The sequence below is a fragment of the Papio anubis genome, chromosome 6 (genome assembly GCF_008728515.1).
Source record: "Papio anubis isolate 15944 chromosome 6, Panubis1.0, whole genome shotgun sequence".
NCBI classification, from domain to species: Eukaryota; Metazoa; Chordata; class Mammalia; order Primates; family Cercopithecidae; genus Papio; species Papio anubis.
In genome coordinates, this window is record NC_044981.1 from 24811315 (window position 1) to 24831649 (window position 20335).

The window sequence follows — 20335 nt, forward strand, 5'->3', positions numbered from 1 at the left end:
TGGCTAATTTTTGTAGAGACAGGATTTCACCATGTTGGCCAGGTTGGTCTCAAACTCCTGACCTCAGGTGATCCACTGGCCTTGGCCTCCCAAAATGCTGGGATTGCAGGCGTGAGTCACCGTGCCAGCCAATATGACATACTTTTCTAATACTGACCTAAAGGCAAACCGTTTCCCTTGGGCTAGTGCAAAACATGATTGCTTTCTGCCACTTATTGACTAACAAAACAAAGTCACATGTAATTACTGTTTAAGGGAGAAAAATACTAAAACTAACATACAGTGCAAAGGAGACAAGAAACACTGCTAAAAAAAGTACTTTCAAACATAAAAGAAAAGCTGTTATATATACTCAGCTTAGCCTGGCTCCAAGCTGAGCTGCCAGGGGAGTTCCAAGGCTGGGCTTTACCTCAAGGATTTTCAGGGCCAGGCAAGCTGCTTTCTGGAGCTGGAGGTTTGTCTTTGTTAGTGCTTCACAGTAATAGAGCAAGGCCTGAAAGAGAAGGAGGGATCTCGTGAAGGCATTTTGGTTTGTTTGTAGTTTAAGAGGTATACCTCGTTCTCACTCTCTGAGATAAACTATAGCATATAACCTACACATTTTGCACTACCTACAGAGCAAGAAAAAAAAAAGTCATTGAGATTCATGTTAATTAAAAGAGTCATTTATTCAATAAATTGATCCCTTATGTTCTCCTAGATCTCCTATGACTCTAGGAGAACATAAGGGATCAATTTATTGAGTAACATAATCATGGTGGGCTTTTATTGGCCACCTAAAGGTAATTTTTTTAACCAAGTAATGAAGAAGGCAAAATTTCTCAGAGCTGTTTTTGATCCCAGATCATTAACTTTTTCTTTTAAGGTGTTAATCCCTTTCTATATGTCCCATCATAAAGGCCTGCAAGCTCCTGCCCCTTGTCCCATGTGTCATTCCAAGATTTGAAACATTCTCCTAGAGTCCATGACTCTAGGAGAATATAAGGGATCAATTTATTAAATAAAATTGGGAGATAGAGAGTTATGGTTCTGGCTTTTAAGGAGCCTGTAGATGTAGTAGAAATGCTAAGACTGTTAGAAGGAACAGAAGAGAAGAAATGTATTAGGTGCCATAAGAAATCCACAAGGTAAGTCAGTCACTTGAAGAAGAGACATTTTATGGAGGGCCAGGGTAAGTTTCACAAAAATGTTTGAACTGGAATGGAAATGATGGGTTAGATTTCAGCGGGGAAGTTGATTGAAAAAAAGGTATTCAGGCAGAAATAAGGAAGACAGGAGGAGGCAGTACGTTCCAGTGAGGAGGGTGGTAATGTCAGTTTGAGATTTGCTGAGTTTGATACACGGCAAATTAATGCTCTGTATAAAAAAACTCTGCATAAAAGTATATTGTCTTTTTTTTTTTTTTTTTGAGACAGTCTCGCTCTGTGGCCCACGTTGGAGTGCAGTGGCATGATCTTGGCTCACTGCAACCTCCGTCTCCCAGGTTCAAACGATTCGCCTACCTCAGCCTCCTAAGTAGCTGGGATTACAGGTGCCCACCCCCACACCCAGCTATTTTTTTTTTTTTTTTTTTTTTCTAGTAGAGATAGGATTTTGCCATATTGGCCAGGCTGGTCTTGAATTCCTGACCTTGTGATCCGCCCGCCTTGCCCTCCCAAAGTGTTCGGATTACAGGCGTAAGCCACTGCACCCAGCCAATTGTCTTATTTTTACCAAGCTAATTTTTTCCTAAATGGTTGATAAAATGTATAGTACTTATAACATTAATTCAAATGAATAAGAATCACTATATGTCATATTGGTTCATAGGAAACTTAATTACTCTTGAAGAGAATTGAGGGTGGAAAGAGAGGACTAACTTTTGATTTTGTTGGGCTATATTGTGCATTTCTTGCTATTTGTCTGAATTACTTTTATTTTTTATTTTTATTTATTTATTTATGTTTTGAGATGGAGTTTTACTCTTGTTGCCCAGGCTGGAGTGCAATGGCGCAATCTTGGCTCACTGCAACCTCCGCCTCCTGGGTTCAAGTGATTCTCCTGCCTCAGCCTCCCTAGTAGCTGGGATTACAGGCGGATGCCACGATGCCCAGCTAATTTTTGTATTTTTAGTAAAGACAGGGTTTCACCATGTTGGTCAAGCTGGTTGTAAACTCCTGACCTCAGGTGATCCACCCACCTGGGCCTCCCAAAGTGCTGGGATTACAGACGTCAGCCACCGTGCCCGGTTTACTTTTATTTTTAAAAGCATAACTCAAGTCAGATCACCATACTAAAGGGTATCTGTTGAATCAATAAGTGGTATTGCTCTGCCATTTGTTTTATTTTTTTGAGACAGGGTTCTTGCTCTGTCACCCAGGCTGGAGTACAGTGGCATGATCACAGCTCACTATAGCCTCAACCTCCTGGGCTCAGGTGATCCTCCCACCTCAGCCTCCCAAGTAGCTGGTACTACAGATATGTGCCACCATGCCCGGCTTAATTGTTTTTTAATGTTTTTTTTTGTAGAAACGGGGTTTCGCCATGTTGCCTAGACTGGTCTCGAACTCCTGGGACCAATCCATCCTCCTGCCTCAGCCTCCCAAAGTGCTGGGATTACAGGCATGAGCCACCGTGCCTGGGCTATATGATGATATTTCTTAGATTTATCCCTTTTCCATGGTCTCAGGTCTTGTTGGAGGTCTCAGTTTCCTACTGGGCCATCACCACAGCATTCTGCTCCCCGTGCCTAACAATGAGGGACCCCCTTCCTCCAGCATGCATTACATCAGCATAGGCAGCCCCCCTCCCCTCCCTTTTCTTTGCCTAGCATCCAAAAGGGGAGGAAATAACCCTCAATCCACAGCTGGGCAGCTACACAGGGACTAGCCTCCCGTACAAAAGGAACAAGGTCCCTGAAGTGCCACTTGCCATCAACCCCCTCCAAAGCTCCCATTTCCAGAGGTGGATATACACCAAGGTCATCTTTAGCATTTCATCCCTATTGAAGCATTGTTATAATGCAAACATGCCCGAGAGGAAGGACAATTGAAGTTATCATCACCCATTTAAGTCTTGGAATATGTGGTTTTGGTAAGGGGTAAACCTGGGTTTGATAGTGAACCTTGAAGGCCCTTGAAATGAGTAAAAGAGGGAAATGGCAGGAGTTCAAGGCTGTATCAAGCTATGATTGCATTACCTGGGTGGTGCATGTCCAGCCTGGGTAGCAAAGTAGGACCCCATCATTTCTTTAGTTTTGATTGGTTTATGGAGCACATATTATCAATAAGCAGAAAAAATTATTTTTGTAAAAGAATAAATGCTAAAATATTAGTAGTAAATGATAGAAAATTAAACCAGCTTCTGGCTCAATGGCCATGGTTTAGTGTCTTACCTTTTCCCTGAAATGCTGATTTTTGGAGGCTGCTGCCAAGTAAAGCGTCACAGCCTCGCTAACTTCATTGTCCTCTCTGGTTAATAGGAGAGCCAGAGTCCTGAGGACTTCCTGCTGGGCCGGGAGGTTGCTGGGAGCAAGGTCACTCATGGTCTGTAGCAGTTTTTCATCTCTCAGTGATTGCAGAGTCTGAACCATGGAAACTAGAGGGTAAGAAGGAAGGAGATTTCATGTTCTGACATGCTAAAGTAACGAGCTCATTACAAATATAAATAGAACTCAAGTACATAAGAAAGTATAGTATAGTAACTCAAATACATATGAAAAATTAGCGTCAGATAAAGGTGGTATTTCAGATTGGTGAGAAAAGGACAGACTATTCAAATAACTACATTACAGTGATGGGCAAAGCACATGGGAAAAAGTGAAGGTGGGTTTCTATCTCATAATGGCTACAAAAATAACTTATAGATGAATTAGCCCAATGTAAAAATATACAGAAGAAAATACAGGTAGATGGTTTTTACTATCTTCTTAATATATGTATGGCAGACTCAATTGCTCCTCTTTTAGTCAAACCTGTTTGGCAAAACCCCAATCCTGGGTGAACCCAGTACAGAAACCAAGTCTTCACTGAGGCAACTGGGCACTGATGGAGCAACCCGTTTATTTATTTATTTATTTATTTAATTTTTTTCTTTTCTTTTCTTTCTTTCTTTTATTTTTGAGACAGAGTCTTGCTCTTGTTGCCCAGGCTGGAGTGCAAATAGTGTGATCTCAGTTCACTGCAACCTCCGCCTCCTGGGTTCAAGTGATTCTCTTGCCTCAGCCTCCCAAGTAGCTGGGATTACAGGTGCATGCCACCATGCCCAGCTAATTGTTGTATTTTTAGTAGAGACGGGTTTCACCACGTTGGCCAGGCTGGTCTCAAACTCCTGACCTCAAATGATCCACCCGCCTTGGTCTCCCAAAGTGCTGGGATTACAGGTGTGAACCACTGTGCCTGGCCAGAGCAACCCGTTTTGTTGGTTGGAATATGAAGACAATACAGTAAAAAATAAGGTTTTGAGTCCCATTTGGACAAATTAACCATGTTCCTTGAATAAAGAGTATACTATACTCCCTAACCAGAAATCCAGCATGACCAACCGTTAGTCACAAAAACCCTGGGATGAGGATGTGTCTGGTCAGTACAGATGGAAACATAAAAGCCAAAATTCATGCCATGAATAAAGCAATATTCTCTACACAGTAGACAAATGTGTGACTTGTTTAGATTTTTTTTTTTTTTTTGCTTTAATTTCCTATTTTCCTTGCTGTGGATGCTCTATCAATTTCACTGCTTTGTAAATAAACACCCTAGTAAAAAGCCTCAAGGCAGCATTGTGGATTATAACATCTAAATTAACAAATAGCAGAAAATAGCCTAAATGTTCAACAATATAATCAAATACATTAGTATACATTCAAATGCAGAACTATTAATCTAATAACTAACATAATCTAATACAAATGCTTTCAAAGAATACTTAATAACACAGAACATAATATCAAATAAAAAACAGGATCAATACTCTGTAAGGCATAATTACAATTTTGAATCTAAAACCCACATACATTCAACTGAAAAATACATTCAATTTAAAAAGTAGGGGAAGGAGAGATTGGAATTTCTTTCTTTATACTTCTCTGTTTTATATATATATATATTTTAAATAATGAAGACTTTCCCTTTTATAGTGAAAGAAAAGAGACACTTAAAAGGTTAAGGGTTTTTTTTTTTCATTGTCATTTCCCATTTCTGTTAGTAAATGAATAGGCTTTCTTGGGGACCATGTAATAAGAGGCTGGAGATGTAAATTGCCACTGATATAATCTGAGTAATAGAAACGTTTTCTCAGGATATTGATTTAGTTGGGGCAAATTTGGTATCAAGAAATGAAGATTATAATATAAAATAAGACTTTGTGGTCCTAAAACAAGGTCTTTCTGCCCATGCTTTGTCTTCCTGGTCCTCTGTGCTGGCGTCTGCCTCGTAAGGGGTTATGCTCAGACTCTCTCTCATGCTCCGTGCTGGTACAGTGCTGGGTGAAGGAAGATTTTGCTTCCTTCACTATGATGCCACCCAATGTGCTGACTGTGTTGTTGCAGGATTTGATGTTCTGGAGAGAGAAGGGGTAAGCCTGGGCTTGTGCCAGACAGGTTGCTGCTGCCTGGTGCCGTGCCAGACTCACCTAGCTCCAAAGAACACACCTCATTCCTCCCGTCCCTTTTAACCTGCATTGTCAAGTCTCCGTGGATTTATGGAGCATAAACCTGGGAACCAGAAACCAGCCCCTCACTACCTGGCTCCACTCCCAAAGTGGAGTTTTCACTTGATTCAGATTGTTATTTTATTTCCAGTCTCTGAAGGGCCACGTGGAATGGCAAGAACCGGCTTCATTGGTGCACGCCTGCACTGGCAGCTGTTCTTGTTCCCTGGACATGTAGCCCTAGAGTTAGTTTTCCACCATTTCCTCCTTTCCCTTCCCACCATGTTACCTACCTGCCTTCTTTGAAACCCCATTTCTTCCTATTATTACTGAAAGCCTCACCAAAAAGGGCAATATAAAATAGTATTGCCTGTAGGATTGATCCGACTAATGGCAAATACATTACTGAAGGAAATAAATTACAGTGAAAGCTTAAATCATTTACCAACATCCCGTAAATGGTGCCTCTCTGCCAGATAATTGAGTTGCTTCTAGTGAATCCCTGGTTCATTAACAAGGGACTCACTAATGTTAAAAGTCCAAAAGTCATTTAAAAGGCAAATTGCACCTCTACTGTGGACTTGAAAAATAAAAGGCCATCATTGCCAAAAGCCATGATTTAAAAGACCAGAGATATCGCCAAATTGAGCCACCACTACAATGTGACAAAAGAACATGTCCCACCTTGCCTTGCCAGCTGGCTCAGGTAACTCTCCAGGTCACTGACGCCGTGGCTGGTGAAGTAACTGTAATACTGGAAAACAGTGACGACTTCCGAGGACAGGCTGGAGGAAAGCAGAGGCTCAGCCTGGTCCAGAATTTGGGACACCAGGGTTCGAAACACTATTCGGAAGGGAAAGACACAAAGCAGCTTTAGATATATGACCATTCATTCATTCAATAACTTTTATTTTTATTTTTATTTGAGAGACAGGGTCTCACTTTGTTGCCCAGGTTGGTCTCAAACTCCTGGGCTCAAGCAGTCCTCCTGCCTCAGCTTCCCAAGTAGATGGAATTGCAGGCATGAGCCATCACATCTGGCTCAATAAGTTGTTTATCTTTTATTGTGGTTGAAGATACAGTGAAGTAGGTAAAGTAAGCAGTTGGATGGTTTTTGCACATGTGCACACCTGTGTAACTGCCATTTAGATCAAGATATGGAAGACGGCCCGCATTCCATAAGGTTTCCTTGTGCCCCTTCCCAGTCCATAACCACCCTTCCCTTCCCTTATATATAACATACATAACGAATAAATATTATATATGTGTGTGTAGAAGAGAGATAAAAAGGAAGAGGAAGAGACAAGTGAGAGAGGAAAAGAGAAGGAAGGAAGGAAAGAAGGAAGGAAAAATGAAGGGAAGAGAAAGGAAGGGAAGGGCACAAATTGGCAACTAACAATCTGACATCTATCAACATAAATTAGTTTCACCTGTTCTTGAACTTCATGTAAATGTAATTATATGGTATGTACTTTTGGTGTCTTGTTCCTTTTACACAACAAAGTATCTGTGAGATTCATTCAAATTATTGATTATAGCAACAATGTGTTCTTTTTTAAAATTGCTAGCCCAGGGCTGGACACAGTGGCTCACTCCTGTAATCCCAGCACTTTGGGAGGCTGAGGCAAGTGGATCACCTGAGGTCAGGAGTTCAAGACCAGCCTGGCCAACATGGCAAAACGCTGTTTCTACTAAAAATATAAAAATTAGCCGGTCATGGTGGCATGTGCCTGCCATCACAGCTACTGGGGGTGCTGAGGCAGGAGAATCGCTTGAACCTGGGAGGTGAAGGTTGCAGTTAGCTGAGATCACACCATTGCACTCCAGCCTGGGCAATAGAATGAGACTCCATCTCAAAAAAAAAAAAAAAAAAAAAAAAAATGCTGGCCCAGAGTAGTGGCTCACAACTTTAATTCCAGCACTTTGGGAGGCCAAGGGAGGATTGCTTGAGCCCAGGAGTTCAAGACCAGCCTGGGCAAGAGGGTGAAACCCCGTCTCTACTAAAAGTACAAAAATTAGCCAGGTGTGTTGGCATCTGCCTATAGTCCCAGTACAAAAGGGGAAGAGGCAGGAGAATCTCCTGAGCCCAGGAGATGGAGGCTGCAGTGAGCTGTTATCACACCACTGCATTCCCCCGGGTGACAGGGTGAGACCTTGTCTGTATTTTGTTTTTAAAAATTGCTGTGTAATACTCTGTGCTATGAGTATATTACAATTTATCCATTCTCTTGTGGGCATTTAGGTTGTTTCCAATTTTTGGCTCTTGTGAGTAAAGCTGGTAGGAACCTTCTAAATGTCCTTTCTTTTTTTTTTTTTTTGAGACGGAGTCTTGCTCTGTGCCCCAGGCTGGAGTGCAGTGGCGCCATCTCAGCTCACTGCAAGCTCCGCCCCGCCGGGTTCACGCCATTCTCCTGCCTCAGCCTCCTGAGTAGCTGGGACTACAGGCGCACGCCACCTCGCCCGGCTAATTTTCTTGTATTTTTCGTAGAGACGGGGTTTCACCGTGTTAGCCAGGATGGTCTCGATCTCCTGACCTCGTGATCCGCCCGCCTCGGCCTCCCAAAGTGCTGGGATTACAGGCTTGAGCCACCGCGCCCGGCCCTAAATGTCCTTTCTTGTGAACATAGCACTTATTAGTCTTTACATATTTAGGAGTGAATGTGCTGGATCCAAGGGTAGGGGGTTTATTGAGCTTTAGTAGAAACTGCCAAACAGTTTTTCCAAAGTGATCATACCATTTGACACTCTCAAACTGGTGAAACTGTAATGAAAGAAGTACACATATAGAAATAACAATACCTAAGAACGTAGTAGCTTTTTTATTATTGAGATGGAGTCTCACTCTGTCACCTAGGCTGGAATGCAGTGGCGTGATCTCAGCTCACTGCAACCTCTGCCTCCTGGGTTCAAGCGATTCTCCTGTCTCAGTCTCCCAAGTAGCTGGAATTACAGGCGTGGGCCACCATGCCCGGCTAATTTTTGTATTTTTAGTAGAGACGGAGTTTCGTCATGTTGGCCAGGCTGGTCTCGAACTCCTGACCTCAGGTGATCCACCCGTCTCGGTCTCCCAAAGTGCTGGGATTACCGATGTGAGCCACTGTGCCTGGCTAAAATGTAGTAGCTTTAAATGTCACTGCTGATATTCTGAATTAAAACAGTTCAACATCTTTCTTTTCTTAAATCTGAGTAGATGATGTTTTCCCTGGACAGTACACTTCTTTTTTCAGGGCTGGCCTTTTGTGTGCTTCCCATCCTCAGGCAAGTGGTAGCAGGAACCCCTGCCCCCGGATCCCGCTGCAAAGCCCACTCTCACACCGAAGGACAGAAATTCTCTCTCTACTGCTGCCTCGTACCTGGGTCTGCAAGTCCTGGATATTCTTTGTTGACGGTTCTGGCAAAGCTGGCCTCCAGTTGCTTAATCACTCTGTCCGCTGGGCTGTGGTAGACACCAATAGGGCTGCAGCACTTGGTCCAGAATGACAGCAAAGACAGCTTTTTGTGAAATTCTGGTATGGCTGGAAAAGAAGAGCAACCCCCCATCTCATAACACATTTTATTTTATCTTTTTGAGACAGAGTCTTGCTCTGTTACCCAGGCTGGAGTGCAATGGCATGATCTCAGCTCACTGCAACTTCCGCCTCCTGGGTTCAAGTGATTCTCTTGCTCAGCTTCCCAAATAGCTGGGATTACAGGCATGCACCACCACACCTGGCTAATTTTTGTATTTTTATTAGAGATGGGGTTTTACCATATTGGTCAGGCTGGTCTCGAACTTCTGGCCTCAAGCAAACCACCCACCTCGGCCTCCCAAAGTGCTGGGATTATAGGCGTGAGCCACCGCGCCAGGCTATAACACATTTTAAATGAAGCAGATAAAGACGTGTTGGGGAAAGGGTGTGTCGGGGGAGGTCTTTAGGGACCTTTTTTCTCCCCATAAGACTGCGATTAGTTTTCAGATGGAATTAGCAGATTCCTCTGTGGTTGGCAGACGGCCCAAAGGGTAAAGAAGTTATGACAGGAACTCATCCTGCCTGGGCAGCAAAGAAAACAGAGCAAACACAAGGCTGCTTGCTGTGAGTGATAGGAAACACAGGAGCTCCACCCTTGGGAAACGTTCCAATCATGGGTTTTCCTATAACTCCACAGCAGAAATCATACAGGATCGAAGACTCAAACTTGAGGAGCGTTTCCTGAAGGGGATGGGAGGTAGCGTGTAGGTGGCTGGAGGAAATTTTTACCCTGCCCAGGTGGTTCCCTGACTGAAATGACTGAACAGCATGGTACCAGGTGGCATAGGAACAATGTTTCACTTGTATGTGTCATGATCATGAGGAGGGGGCTGGGAGAGGAGAGGACACAAGTCACTCACAGCCTGAATGTCCTGCCCCTCTTCATGCCCCTCAGAGACCGGCCAAGGTCACCTACTTCTACTGGGAATGGATGTGGGAGGCAGAAATGTACAGGGAGAATAAGATAGAGGAAGTTTTAGGTTTAATCAGAGATTACCTGGAAGACCCTATTTCTGCTGAATATCTGATATGAAAAAAGATATAAATTCTGGTTTCTACAAAAGTGCCCCATAGCCAGATCACACAAATTCAAAGGCATCTTTCCCATGTCAAATTCTTCATCTAAAACTCTTAGAATCAGGAACTCTCCTGGAGGTGTTTGCATGCATGTATTTGTACCTTTCCCGAGCAGGGTCTGGCAGGATCTTCCATTTGACAGTCACTATAGGAGTTGTCTTAGCCACCTCCAGGGTGCAAGAACATCCTATAGTCATCTGTCCCTAAAGGGAACCGCACCAGCAGAAAGTGTGTGAAACTCTGCCTGTGAAGTGGGTGCTGTTTCTGTTTCTGTGTCTGACTTTCGGAGGTGGAGGCCCTCTGGAAAAAAACTGTGTGTCTGCTGCTTTGACTCAGAAAGCCGAAATGTGACATTAATGAGTCCAATTTGTCTGGAGACCTTTCTCAATCCTGTGACCTAAGAATGCTTTTCTGTTTTTCCAACAAAGCAATGAACATGCATAGGGAGTGGACTGGGCTAGTGGTGTCATTATTTACATGAATAGCGGTGTAATTGGCAGATACTTACCTTCCACAACAGAACTGATATTTCCTATGTTCTCATCACTGACAGCGGCGAGTTTCTCCATCACTTGGATCTGCCTAGAAAGCTTCTCCAAGAGACTTCTTGCCACAAATGGGATTTTGCTTGAGAAAACAATTTGCTGGTAAAACAAACAAAACCACTGTTTCAATTATGTTGTTTTCAGTAGAGCTTTCTCTACCCAGCTTCATCCTCCCTGAATGTGGTGATGATACTAAATAAACTCATGCAATGTTTTTCTTCCAGCTTGATAATGATCCTCATTCCATGCCAGTTACAACATCTGATGAAATCAGGCATGTTTTTGTTGCTTTGCATTTCCTCATGTGTGCATAAATTCTGGAACTTTCTCAGTAGTAGGTCTACAATGTTATTATAAAGTTGCCTTCCCTTTTATGTACTATGAATCTGATCTTCCCCTTTGAAACGTTAAGTGGCAGTTTAGGCTGTGTCTTGGTGTGTAAGCAGAAATAGATTTGTCTTACAAATGCAGTAATTTTTCACAGCATGGTTTTATTTTTGTGTGTGTGTGTTCAAGTTGAAAGTTAAGGGCAGGTTAAATAATAATGATAATTACAATCAGAGCTGTCTCTTGATAACAAATGAGTGCTTACTATGTGCCAGCCACTGGTCTGAGTCCTGTATAAGTGTTAGCTTATGTTATTTCTCATAACAACCCAGTGAGGCGGGTCCTATTGATATCCCCATTTTACTGATGAGAAAATTGAGGCACAGAGAGGTTAAGCAACCTGCCCAAGGTCACATAAGTTGTAAGTGGGTTCATTTGTGTGCAGTTCACAAGAATGAGAAGGCCTAAGAGAGGAAAGAATATAAGTCACTTGCTGCCCAATGGTTCTATTCCTTTCTGTGTCTCTCAGAGACCTGTCTCGATCACCTGGTAGGCATAGATGCAGAACACAGACCTGTACTACTATGTTGCATTGTTTAAAGTATTGAGACTCTAAAACAAATAGGATTTTCAAACCCAGCACTTTGGGAGGCTGAGGCAGGCAGATCATGAGGCCAGGAGATTGAGACCATCCTGGCCAACATGGCAAAACCCTACCTCTACTAAATATACAAAAATTAGCCAGGCGTGGTGGTGCAGGCCTGTAGTCTAAGCTATTCAGGAGGCTGAGGCAGGAGAGTCGCTTGAAACCTGCAGTGAGTCAAGATTGTGCCACTGCACTCCAGCCTGGGTGACAGAGTAAGACTCTGTCAAAAAAAAAAAAAAAAAAAAAGTCTAGTGCAGCAATTATGTACTAACACCTTTCTTGTGAGTAAATACAATAGCAATGAACTGCTTTATTTTGAAAATAATTGTAGTGATTATGATTCTTAGAAAATGCACATCTTTATCTCTCTGTGATTATATACCTAACAAATAAGTAAGCTCACACATGAATCAATGCAAGTGAGAAGATTCTAATCCTCACTCCTTCAATCTACATCTTTATATCCACCTCTTCTGTTTTTGTACCATTGCTCATCCCCACAGAAAGGCTGAATTATTATAATCATGGCCTTATTACTGAGAGAAACACTTCATTGACTGCTTACACTAAAAACATGCCAATTAGTCTTTGCGAGAAAACAGTCACTCCTTCATAGACAAGAATTCTTTTATGTCTCACAAAACAGCTATTTTTCTCTAAAAGAGAAACAAGTAGTTTGCTTGGCGTAGTATCAAGGTCAGCAAGGACAAAGAGCTGTCTCGTTCAAATGGTTGGTGAGTAGAAAACAGTTATACATAAGTAAAAATCCCTGTCTATTTTGATCAGAAAAAAAAATTGCACATTCTACCAGATTGGTTGTCAGTCTCATGGTTTGTGAGACCTTGGTGGTTTTTGACCTTGAAACTCAACAGAAGAGTTCAACTAAGTGTTGGCTAACCAAGTGGCAGGAGTTATAATTGCCGACCAGTCTCCTACAGCACACAGTTGTCTGAGGCTTCTCTGATGCTCTTCATCTCCGGTGGAGAAGCATATTCTCCTTACATGTGTGTTACCAAGGAGGCAACCCTGCCCCTCTGCTGGGCTCCCAAGGGACCCCTGGCTCCTCACCCTGACTCTTGTCTTCCAACAGGCTCTGTGCTTTTGGGTTACAACAATTCCTCCTCTTTCTGCACCCTTCCTGCTTGGCTGATCCCCTTGACACTTTTTTCTTTTTTTTTTAAATGAGGCCTCAGCCTCCCAAAGTGCTGGGTTTGCAAATCCTATTTGTTTTAGAGTCCAAATACCTTAGACAATTCAGCATGGTAGTACAGGTCCATGTTCTGCATCTGTGCCTATCAGGTGATCGAGACAGGTCTCTGAGAGACACAGAAAGCAGTAGAACCATTGTTACCCAGGCTGGAGTGCAGTGGCGCCTTCACAGCTCACTGCAACCTCTGCCTCCCAGGCTCAAGCAACCCTCCCTCCTCAGCCTCCTGAGTAGCTGGGACCACAGGCGTGTGCCACCACGCCTGACTAATTTTTGTATCTTTTGTAGAGATGAGGTTTCACTCTGTTGACCAGGCTAGTCTCAAACTCCTGGGCTCAAACAATCTTCCTGCTTTGGCCTCCCAAAGTGCTGGGACTATAGGCGTGAGCCACTGTGCCTGGTCTGGAACCATTATATTAGCTTTTGCGTTCTCTTCCTGTTTCACATACATCCAAGCAAGCTGGGAGAAGAATGATATTAGGAGAAGAAAAGCAACCAGGCAAGGAGAAAGCTCTTAAGTAGATGCTTGAGGAAAAATGCTTTGTTCAAGACAGCTGAAACCCTTCCTGCAACAAAAGAATTTCAGAACATTTGCGCCACTGTGGAAAAACCTTAAGTGGTAAACAGCTTGGGATGAGAAGAAAAATCAGCTCTGTGGTGTCCCAGAATGAAAGCTAAATGGTGATGATGATGGCCTAGAGAAATATCTCTTAGCATTGCTAATAAGAAGTACTTATTCAAGATCCAGGAGACTGTGGTTAGATTCTTTAACACTTTCTTTTAGCTCTCCAGGTGGTGAAAAAGTAATTCATTTGACATTCACATTAATATATATTCAGTACTACTGGCTTTCAAACTCCATTGCAGATGGTGGAATACAAATGCTTTCCCCCTCGCCACCCCCTTAATCATATTATTCTCATTTACTACCAAATGAGACAACAGTGAGAGCTAACCATATTCCACCTACTACTGTTAAGGTCTGGAGAGTTAGGTTCGAAGATGAAAAACCCAAGGTTGTAGAGGGTTGGGCAGGCCCATCAGTTTTTGACTTGGCTCAAACCAGAGCAAGACTGTTCTCTTATTCCTGAATTCTCATTTCCCTGGCAACACTAAAAATTGAAAGCACACTTCCTGGTATGTAAATCACCTGGCATCTCAAACACAAATTCATCGCTGATCCTACCTGCACGAGTTGGGTGCAGTACTGGAGGTGCCTGATGATGGTGATGTCCAGGCTCTCGTTGCCTGTGGTCAGTGGGAGAGGACTTCCTGCCACACTGGTCCCAACTCCTGTGTCTTCAGTGAGCGCTTCACTGAGATGGCCCCTGGCTTCTGGGTGAACTGACCTGTAACTATTGAAGGTGGGCAAAACATTAGCTATTCTTTTTCTGTGCACAAACCACAGGTCAAGTCAACATGGTTTGCATCAGGCCCCAGCAGCACCCCCTGAAAACAGTCTTTCACTTGGCTATGTTGAAAAATAGAGACACCTTTCAAAAATTACTTAATTCTGCCTGGTCACCAAATTGCCTAGAGTTAAAAGGAAATGCAAACAAATTGCTTTCAAAGTTCTTTCTCTGCTTCTTAAGCCTAATGAACCACTTATGAAGTCGTTTCACCCAGAAGTCTTTGAAACATGCCCTCAGTTTGAATGTGTTGCACTTTCCTGCTCTGTTGACAGGGTGATCTGCCAAATTTTCTGGGATTAAACTGTCCTCTATATTTGTGGTTTCCCAAAGGCAATACCATTAAGAAATAATCTGTCACGGCTTTTTCCTGGCCTCACATCAATTGCTACTTGAATAAAAGGAAAAAGGAAAGCTGCCAAGAAGAGAGACATGATGTTCTACTCTGGACAAAAGTTAAAAAGGGTGTTTGAGTATTTAGAGGAATAGCTTAGTTCTGCTTCTCATGCTTTGTTTAAACCTCCTTGTTGAACTGTATGAAGTTATATCATGATAGGCACCTACATTTTAAAAAATCTCTTGCATTGATTATCTAATTTTATTCTTAAAATAAACCTGCGTCCTGGGGAGGGTGGCAAGAGTGATCTTGTTTCCCATGATTAGCAGGGATATTAAGAGTGTCCTGGTTCACCCAGCTAGACAGGACAGGGCAGATTTGGGCTTCTAGCCTCACACTCTCTGGTGTCCACAATTTAAAAAGATCAGCACCAGAGCTTAGAGGCTTTGAATGCTTTATTCTGATTTACATTTGCCTCCAAGGGGAAAACACTCAGTTTGTGTCCGGGCAGTCCACACATAGCAGCTGTTATATATTTAAAACACACACACACACACACACACACACACATACACTCTTCTCTAATACTTCTGATGACATACAATGACACTGATCAAATTAGACATATTTAATATAGATTTTTAACATTTATAAAATCTGTGATATTTCTGTTGTTAAAATGTTTCTTATAGCAAGAAGAAAAAAAGTTTAGATTGATGCCTGACTTTGCTATATCCTGTAACAGCTTAAGGTAACAAGTATGCAGAAAAATTTTTGGATAAGAAGCATTTCACACATTCTATCAAGCTGAAAAATATGAAGGCAGAACAATTTATTTTTATTTATTTATTTTTGAGACAGAGTCTCACACTGCTACCCAGGCTGGAGCAAAGTGGCTCGATCTCAGCTCACTGCAACCTCCACCTCCCAGGTTCAAGCCATTCTCCTGCCTCAGCCTCCTGAGTAGCTGGGACTACAGGCATACACCACCATGCCTGGTTAATTTTTGTATTTTTAGTAGAGATGGGGTTTCACCATGTTGATCAGGCTGGTCTCGAACTCCTGACCTCAAGTGATTCACCCTCTTCGGCTTCCCAAAGTTCTGGGATTACAGGAGTGAACCACCAGGCCCTGCCTTATTTATTTATTTGAGAGAAGCTCTTGCTCTGTTGCCCGGGCTGGAGTGCTGTGGTACAATCTCAGCTCACCTTGACCTCCTGGGTTCAAGCAATCCTCCCACCTCAGCCTCCCGCATAGCTGGGACAACAGGTGCGTACCACCACACCCAACTAACTTTCGTATTTTTAGTAGAGATGGGATTTTGCCATGTTTCCCAGGCTGGTCTTGAACTACTGAGTTCAAGTAATCCTCTGGCCTTGGCTTCCCAAAGTGCTGGGATTATAGGCATGAGCCACCATGCCTGGCCAAATGTAGGATAATTTAAACATTACATTAATTTAATAAATTTTCTTTGCCATGTCCCCAGTTTGCTTAAGGGGTAAATTCAAGTTCTCATGGTTTTTTTCCTGGTTTTATTTTGAAAAAGGTAACCCTTCAGGGACAACAACAACAACAACAAAAAACTAACATCTTTCAGAGAGATTTGTGAAGGTTGAAGTCATAGCTTGCTGTAACTTGAAACCTGTTTACGTCATATTGTGCCAAAGGTAAAGATGAGCAGGCAATCCACCCCCACTTTGGGAAAGTGTGTTTTCTTTCACAGTAATTGGTGGAGGTGGGTACGTTCCACTGTACTTATTTTGCTTTATCTGTAGTTATAAAATTGGACCCCAGGCTCTAGTTCTCAAAATGCGATTTGGCTGCACAAGGACACCTGATGGTGAAGGTGACAATGCTTCACCTTCATCCGCTGCTTCCAGAGAAGGTCACATTCTCCACCTAGATTGCTGCAGAACCAGTGGCAGTCATCGGTCATCCTCTCCTACATTCTAAGAGAAATATGCACCATGGGACTTAAACTTGGCTTTGATGCATGCCTTGATGAACTCAGTCTCATGCAAAGACTCACTGGGTTGAAGGAAGCATAAAGGGTTGGGAAAGGGAAGCTCAACAAAACAAAGGCAACGGAAGTAAAGTGCAAACCAGGGAGAACCAGGTCCAAATTTGTCATCCAGTAAGAGTTCTCCAGAAATGTGTATACCTAGTTAATTTGGAATTAATTGCATGGGGTCAAGTTGTAGACACTGAACCCTATAAGACACATGTGAGGGCTGGGTGTGGTGGCTCACACCTGTAATCCTAGCACTTTGGGAGGCTAAGGCGGGTGGATCACCTGAGGTCAGGAGTTCAAGACCAGCCTGGCCAACATATGAAACCCCATCTCTACTAAAAAAATACAAAAATTAGCCGGGTGTGGTGGCAAGCGCCTGTAGTCACAGCTACTGGGGAAGCTGAGGCAGGAGAATTGCTTGAACCTGGGAGGTGAAGGTTGTGGTGAGCTGAGATTGCACCACTGCACTCCAGCCTGGGTGACAGAGCAAGACTCTCTCCTAAAAAAAAAAAAAAAAAGTGTACACATGTATGTGTATATAAACACTCTCATACAAAATTTTCCTATTTATAAAGAGGAAATATAAAGATATTTATTTTCCCTTAAGCAACCCCAAAGAGATGAATAATATTGATGCTTTTATTGCACTTGACAATAAAAAGGAATTGTAAGCCAATTGGTCACTCATGTGGAGAGTTTTATCTTCCTGGAAATGTGTACCAGGTCCCCTCTGACAGTAACAAAGAACTACTGTATCAGCTGTGATAGGAGAAATATAAGGAGACACTAACTTCAGACTTACCTGTGTTTCTCAGTCTCAGTGTCTGAAAATACTGAGTCAGCACCTCCGCCAACATTACAAACCTCATCACCATCCTCCTCCTCGTCAAAATCAGAGGTGTTCAGGAAATCAAAGCTTTCTAAAGCACTTTCAACTGTAAGACTTAAACTGGAAGACCTGCTGCGGCTTACTGCTGGCTTGCACTGTAAAGGCAGAAGGCACCAGGGAGAACATCAACACATCCAGAAAGAGAAACAGGACACACGATGCTCAATTGGAGATGCCACACTTTTTTTTTTGTTTCAAGTTTTTATTTTTTGCTAGCATTTAAAAATGCATTTAAAAATCTTAATATCCAAAAAAGAAGTACAACCATGGGTAAAATGGCACAATATCTGGGACTGGTTGCAGAAGAATCCGGAGGGAAGTAAGCAGGTTGAAGAATAGGAAACAAGATTGGCCATGAGTTGATCACTGGGGAGGTTGAGGGATGGGCACACTGGGATCCATTAGAGGATTTTCTCTACTTCTGTTTGAAATTTTTGTAACAAAAAGTTGAAAACAAAACAAAACAAAAAAAGTCAACCACAAAGCCTTGGGAAACAGAACTGCTATATCCCTCTGCCTAGTGCTCACCCCAAAATAAAATACAACAAGCAGACAAATTTTAAGTCGTGAGTCAATGCTGAATACTGACCAATCTCTAATTCCAAGTGGCAATGTCTTCAGTGTTCTACAAAAGGTGCTAGCTATCTAAGGCATCTGCTCTAAAGGACTAACAAAACAAATCCCAGAAACAGGAAGTGGCTCAAATTTACCTAGCCCATGTTCCCTACGTAAGAAGCCCTGCATCTTTTTTTTTTTTTTTTGAAACAAGGTCTTGCTCTGTCACTCAGGTTGGAGTGCAATGGTGTGATCACAGTTCACTGCAGCCTCAACCTCCTGGGCTTTAGCAATCCTCTCAACTTAGCCTCCCAGGTAGCTGAGACCACAGGCATGTGTCACCACACCAGGCTAATTTTTTTCCTTTTTGTAAAGACAGGGTCTCCCTATATTGACCATACTTGTCTTGAACTCTTGGGTTCCAGCAATCCTTGGCCTCCCAAAGTGGCCTCCCAAAGTGTTGGGATTACAGGCATGAGCCACCGCACCTACTCACAGCATATAATTTTTCCTCTGAGCTTTGAGGAAAGAATGAATGCCTTGAGCATGACAAGAAGCAGCCCTGCTTCCTCTGTAGCTCTGCCTCAAAGGGAACAAGTCCCATCACTTCCCTGACCAGGCCCTGGCATCATGGGAACAATCCCATTCTCTGGCCTGGAGCATTCTATAATGCTGGCCACATGCAGAAACATTACAAGCAAAACAATGCCAGTTGCTACAGGCACAGAGTTGGAGAGAAGTATTTCCAAATATTCAAGAAGATGCTGGGGTGGGTCGAATGGGACAAATTCTGCAAGTTAGAAGCACTAAATGTCCTCCATCCAGTTAGGTGACACTCCGTGCTGATTTCTTAGTGCAAGGTAGAAAGGTCCTTGCAGGGATCTGTCTCTGACACTCAAGATGGCACAAAAGCACATGGGAAAACGTCTTTCAGTCTTTTAAATCACAGTTGTCTCATTCACCCTCAGTGATCTCCGTCCAAGAGGCAGCACCATTTAGTTTCTGATGGTCAAGATGTTTAGCATCCTAGGAATGTGAAGGAGGGAGAAAAGAGAAAGCTTTGTCCAGCTGATGCTTTAATTCTGGCTGGATACAAAGCCATTTGCCCCAGACCTAAACACACTCACTAGTGACGTTTTCAGCAGTCTCAGGGGGAGAGAGGGAGTCGGTCTGGACTTCACCTGCTTCTAGGGTCTTTTTTCCTAAGCAAGATGTCTGCACAATTTGATCTTGTACAGTATGGATGTGTTTAAATATTAGTCATGACAAAGAAAGGGGCAGTTGAGGATTTTAGTAGCAGGACAATTTTAGAACGAGAGCAGACTGAAATAATACTCTGGAAAGAAGTCTCTGGTCACCAGTTTTTAATAATGCCTAGTGTTTCCTGCGGATTGAGCTACTTAGCAGCACCCTAGATGCCTGGAATGGGAGCTGCTATCACTACTGGATTTCTCTAAGGAATTCACTTTAGATGGCATCAATTTGTGTCTTAGCTCTTTGAAATGAATACCTTTTGCCCACAAAGCAAAGCTGGTCAACTGTGCAGAAAAGATAGGTGCTTAGTGGAATACTAGACAAGCAGCCTGCATGTACAAACCCTGAGCTGATGGTTTTGAACTGATATTTTACAGAAAGTAGATTCAGAGTGCCCTTCTGTTTCTCAGAGGCTATGCCATCAACTGAACTGTCATGAGCATTTGAAGACCTGGAGAGTCAGAGCCTGAATTATCATCTGCCTTAGGCACAAATCTCCTCTAGAGTTAGGTCAGCAAGACTGAGGAGAGAAGGATAAGATGGTCAAAAAGCCTTGGAAATGCAGTTTCAGATGCCACTGGGCATGTATTAAACAATCATCATATTCTTTTTTTCTTTCTTTTTTGAGACAGGATCTCACTTTTTCGCCCAGGCTGGAGTGCAGTGGCGTGATCTCAGCTCACTACAACCTCTGCTTCCTTGGCTCAAGCGATTCTTCCACCTCAGCCTCCCGAGTAGCTGGGACTACAGGTGTGTGCCACCACGCCCAGCTAATTTTTGTATTTTTTGTAGAGATGGGATTTTGTCATGTTGCCCGGACTGGTCTCTAACTCCTGGGCTCAAGTCATCTACCCACCTTGGCCTCCCAACATGCTGGGATTACAGGCATGAGCCACCATGCTCAGCCAGGAAAACAGTCTTAGAAAGGGATGCAATAGCCTTCT

At 42.9% G+C, this 20335-nt stretch overlaps 1 protein-coding gene across 12 annotated transcripts in view; it reads right to left on the bottom strand.

Annotated features, from left to right (window-relative positions):
- Window positions 1–20335, bottom strand: part of RIPOR2 (RHO family interacting cell polarization regulator 2) — a 248891-nt gene that overhangs the window by 18549 nt on the left and 210007 nt on the right. For 7 of the 12 annotated variants that reach the window (XM_031666961.1, XM_031666962.1, XM_017957633.3 and 4 more), the window contains 7 exons: window positions 17496–17677; window positions 14123–14291; window positions 10720–10855; window positions 8979–9140; window positions 6310–6468; window positions 3374–3576; window positions 410–493 (listed from right to left, as the gene is read on the bottom strand). In XM_031666961.1, the coding sequence (XP_031522821.1) occupies window positions 410–493; window positions 3374–3576; window positions 6310–6468; window positions 8979–9140; window positions 10720–10855; window positions 14123–14291; window positions 17496–17677 (1095 nt within the window). Of the gene's footprint in view, window positions 1–409; window positions 494–3373; window positions 3577–6309; window positions 6469–8978; window positions 9141–10719; window positions 10856–14122; window positions 14292–17495; window positions 17678–17763; window positions 19164–20335 lie in introns of those variants that run through there. The other 5 variants (XM_031666969.1, XM_031666967.1, XM_031666965.1 and 2 more) reach the window with 4 other exon arrangements.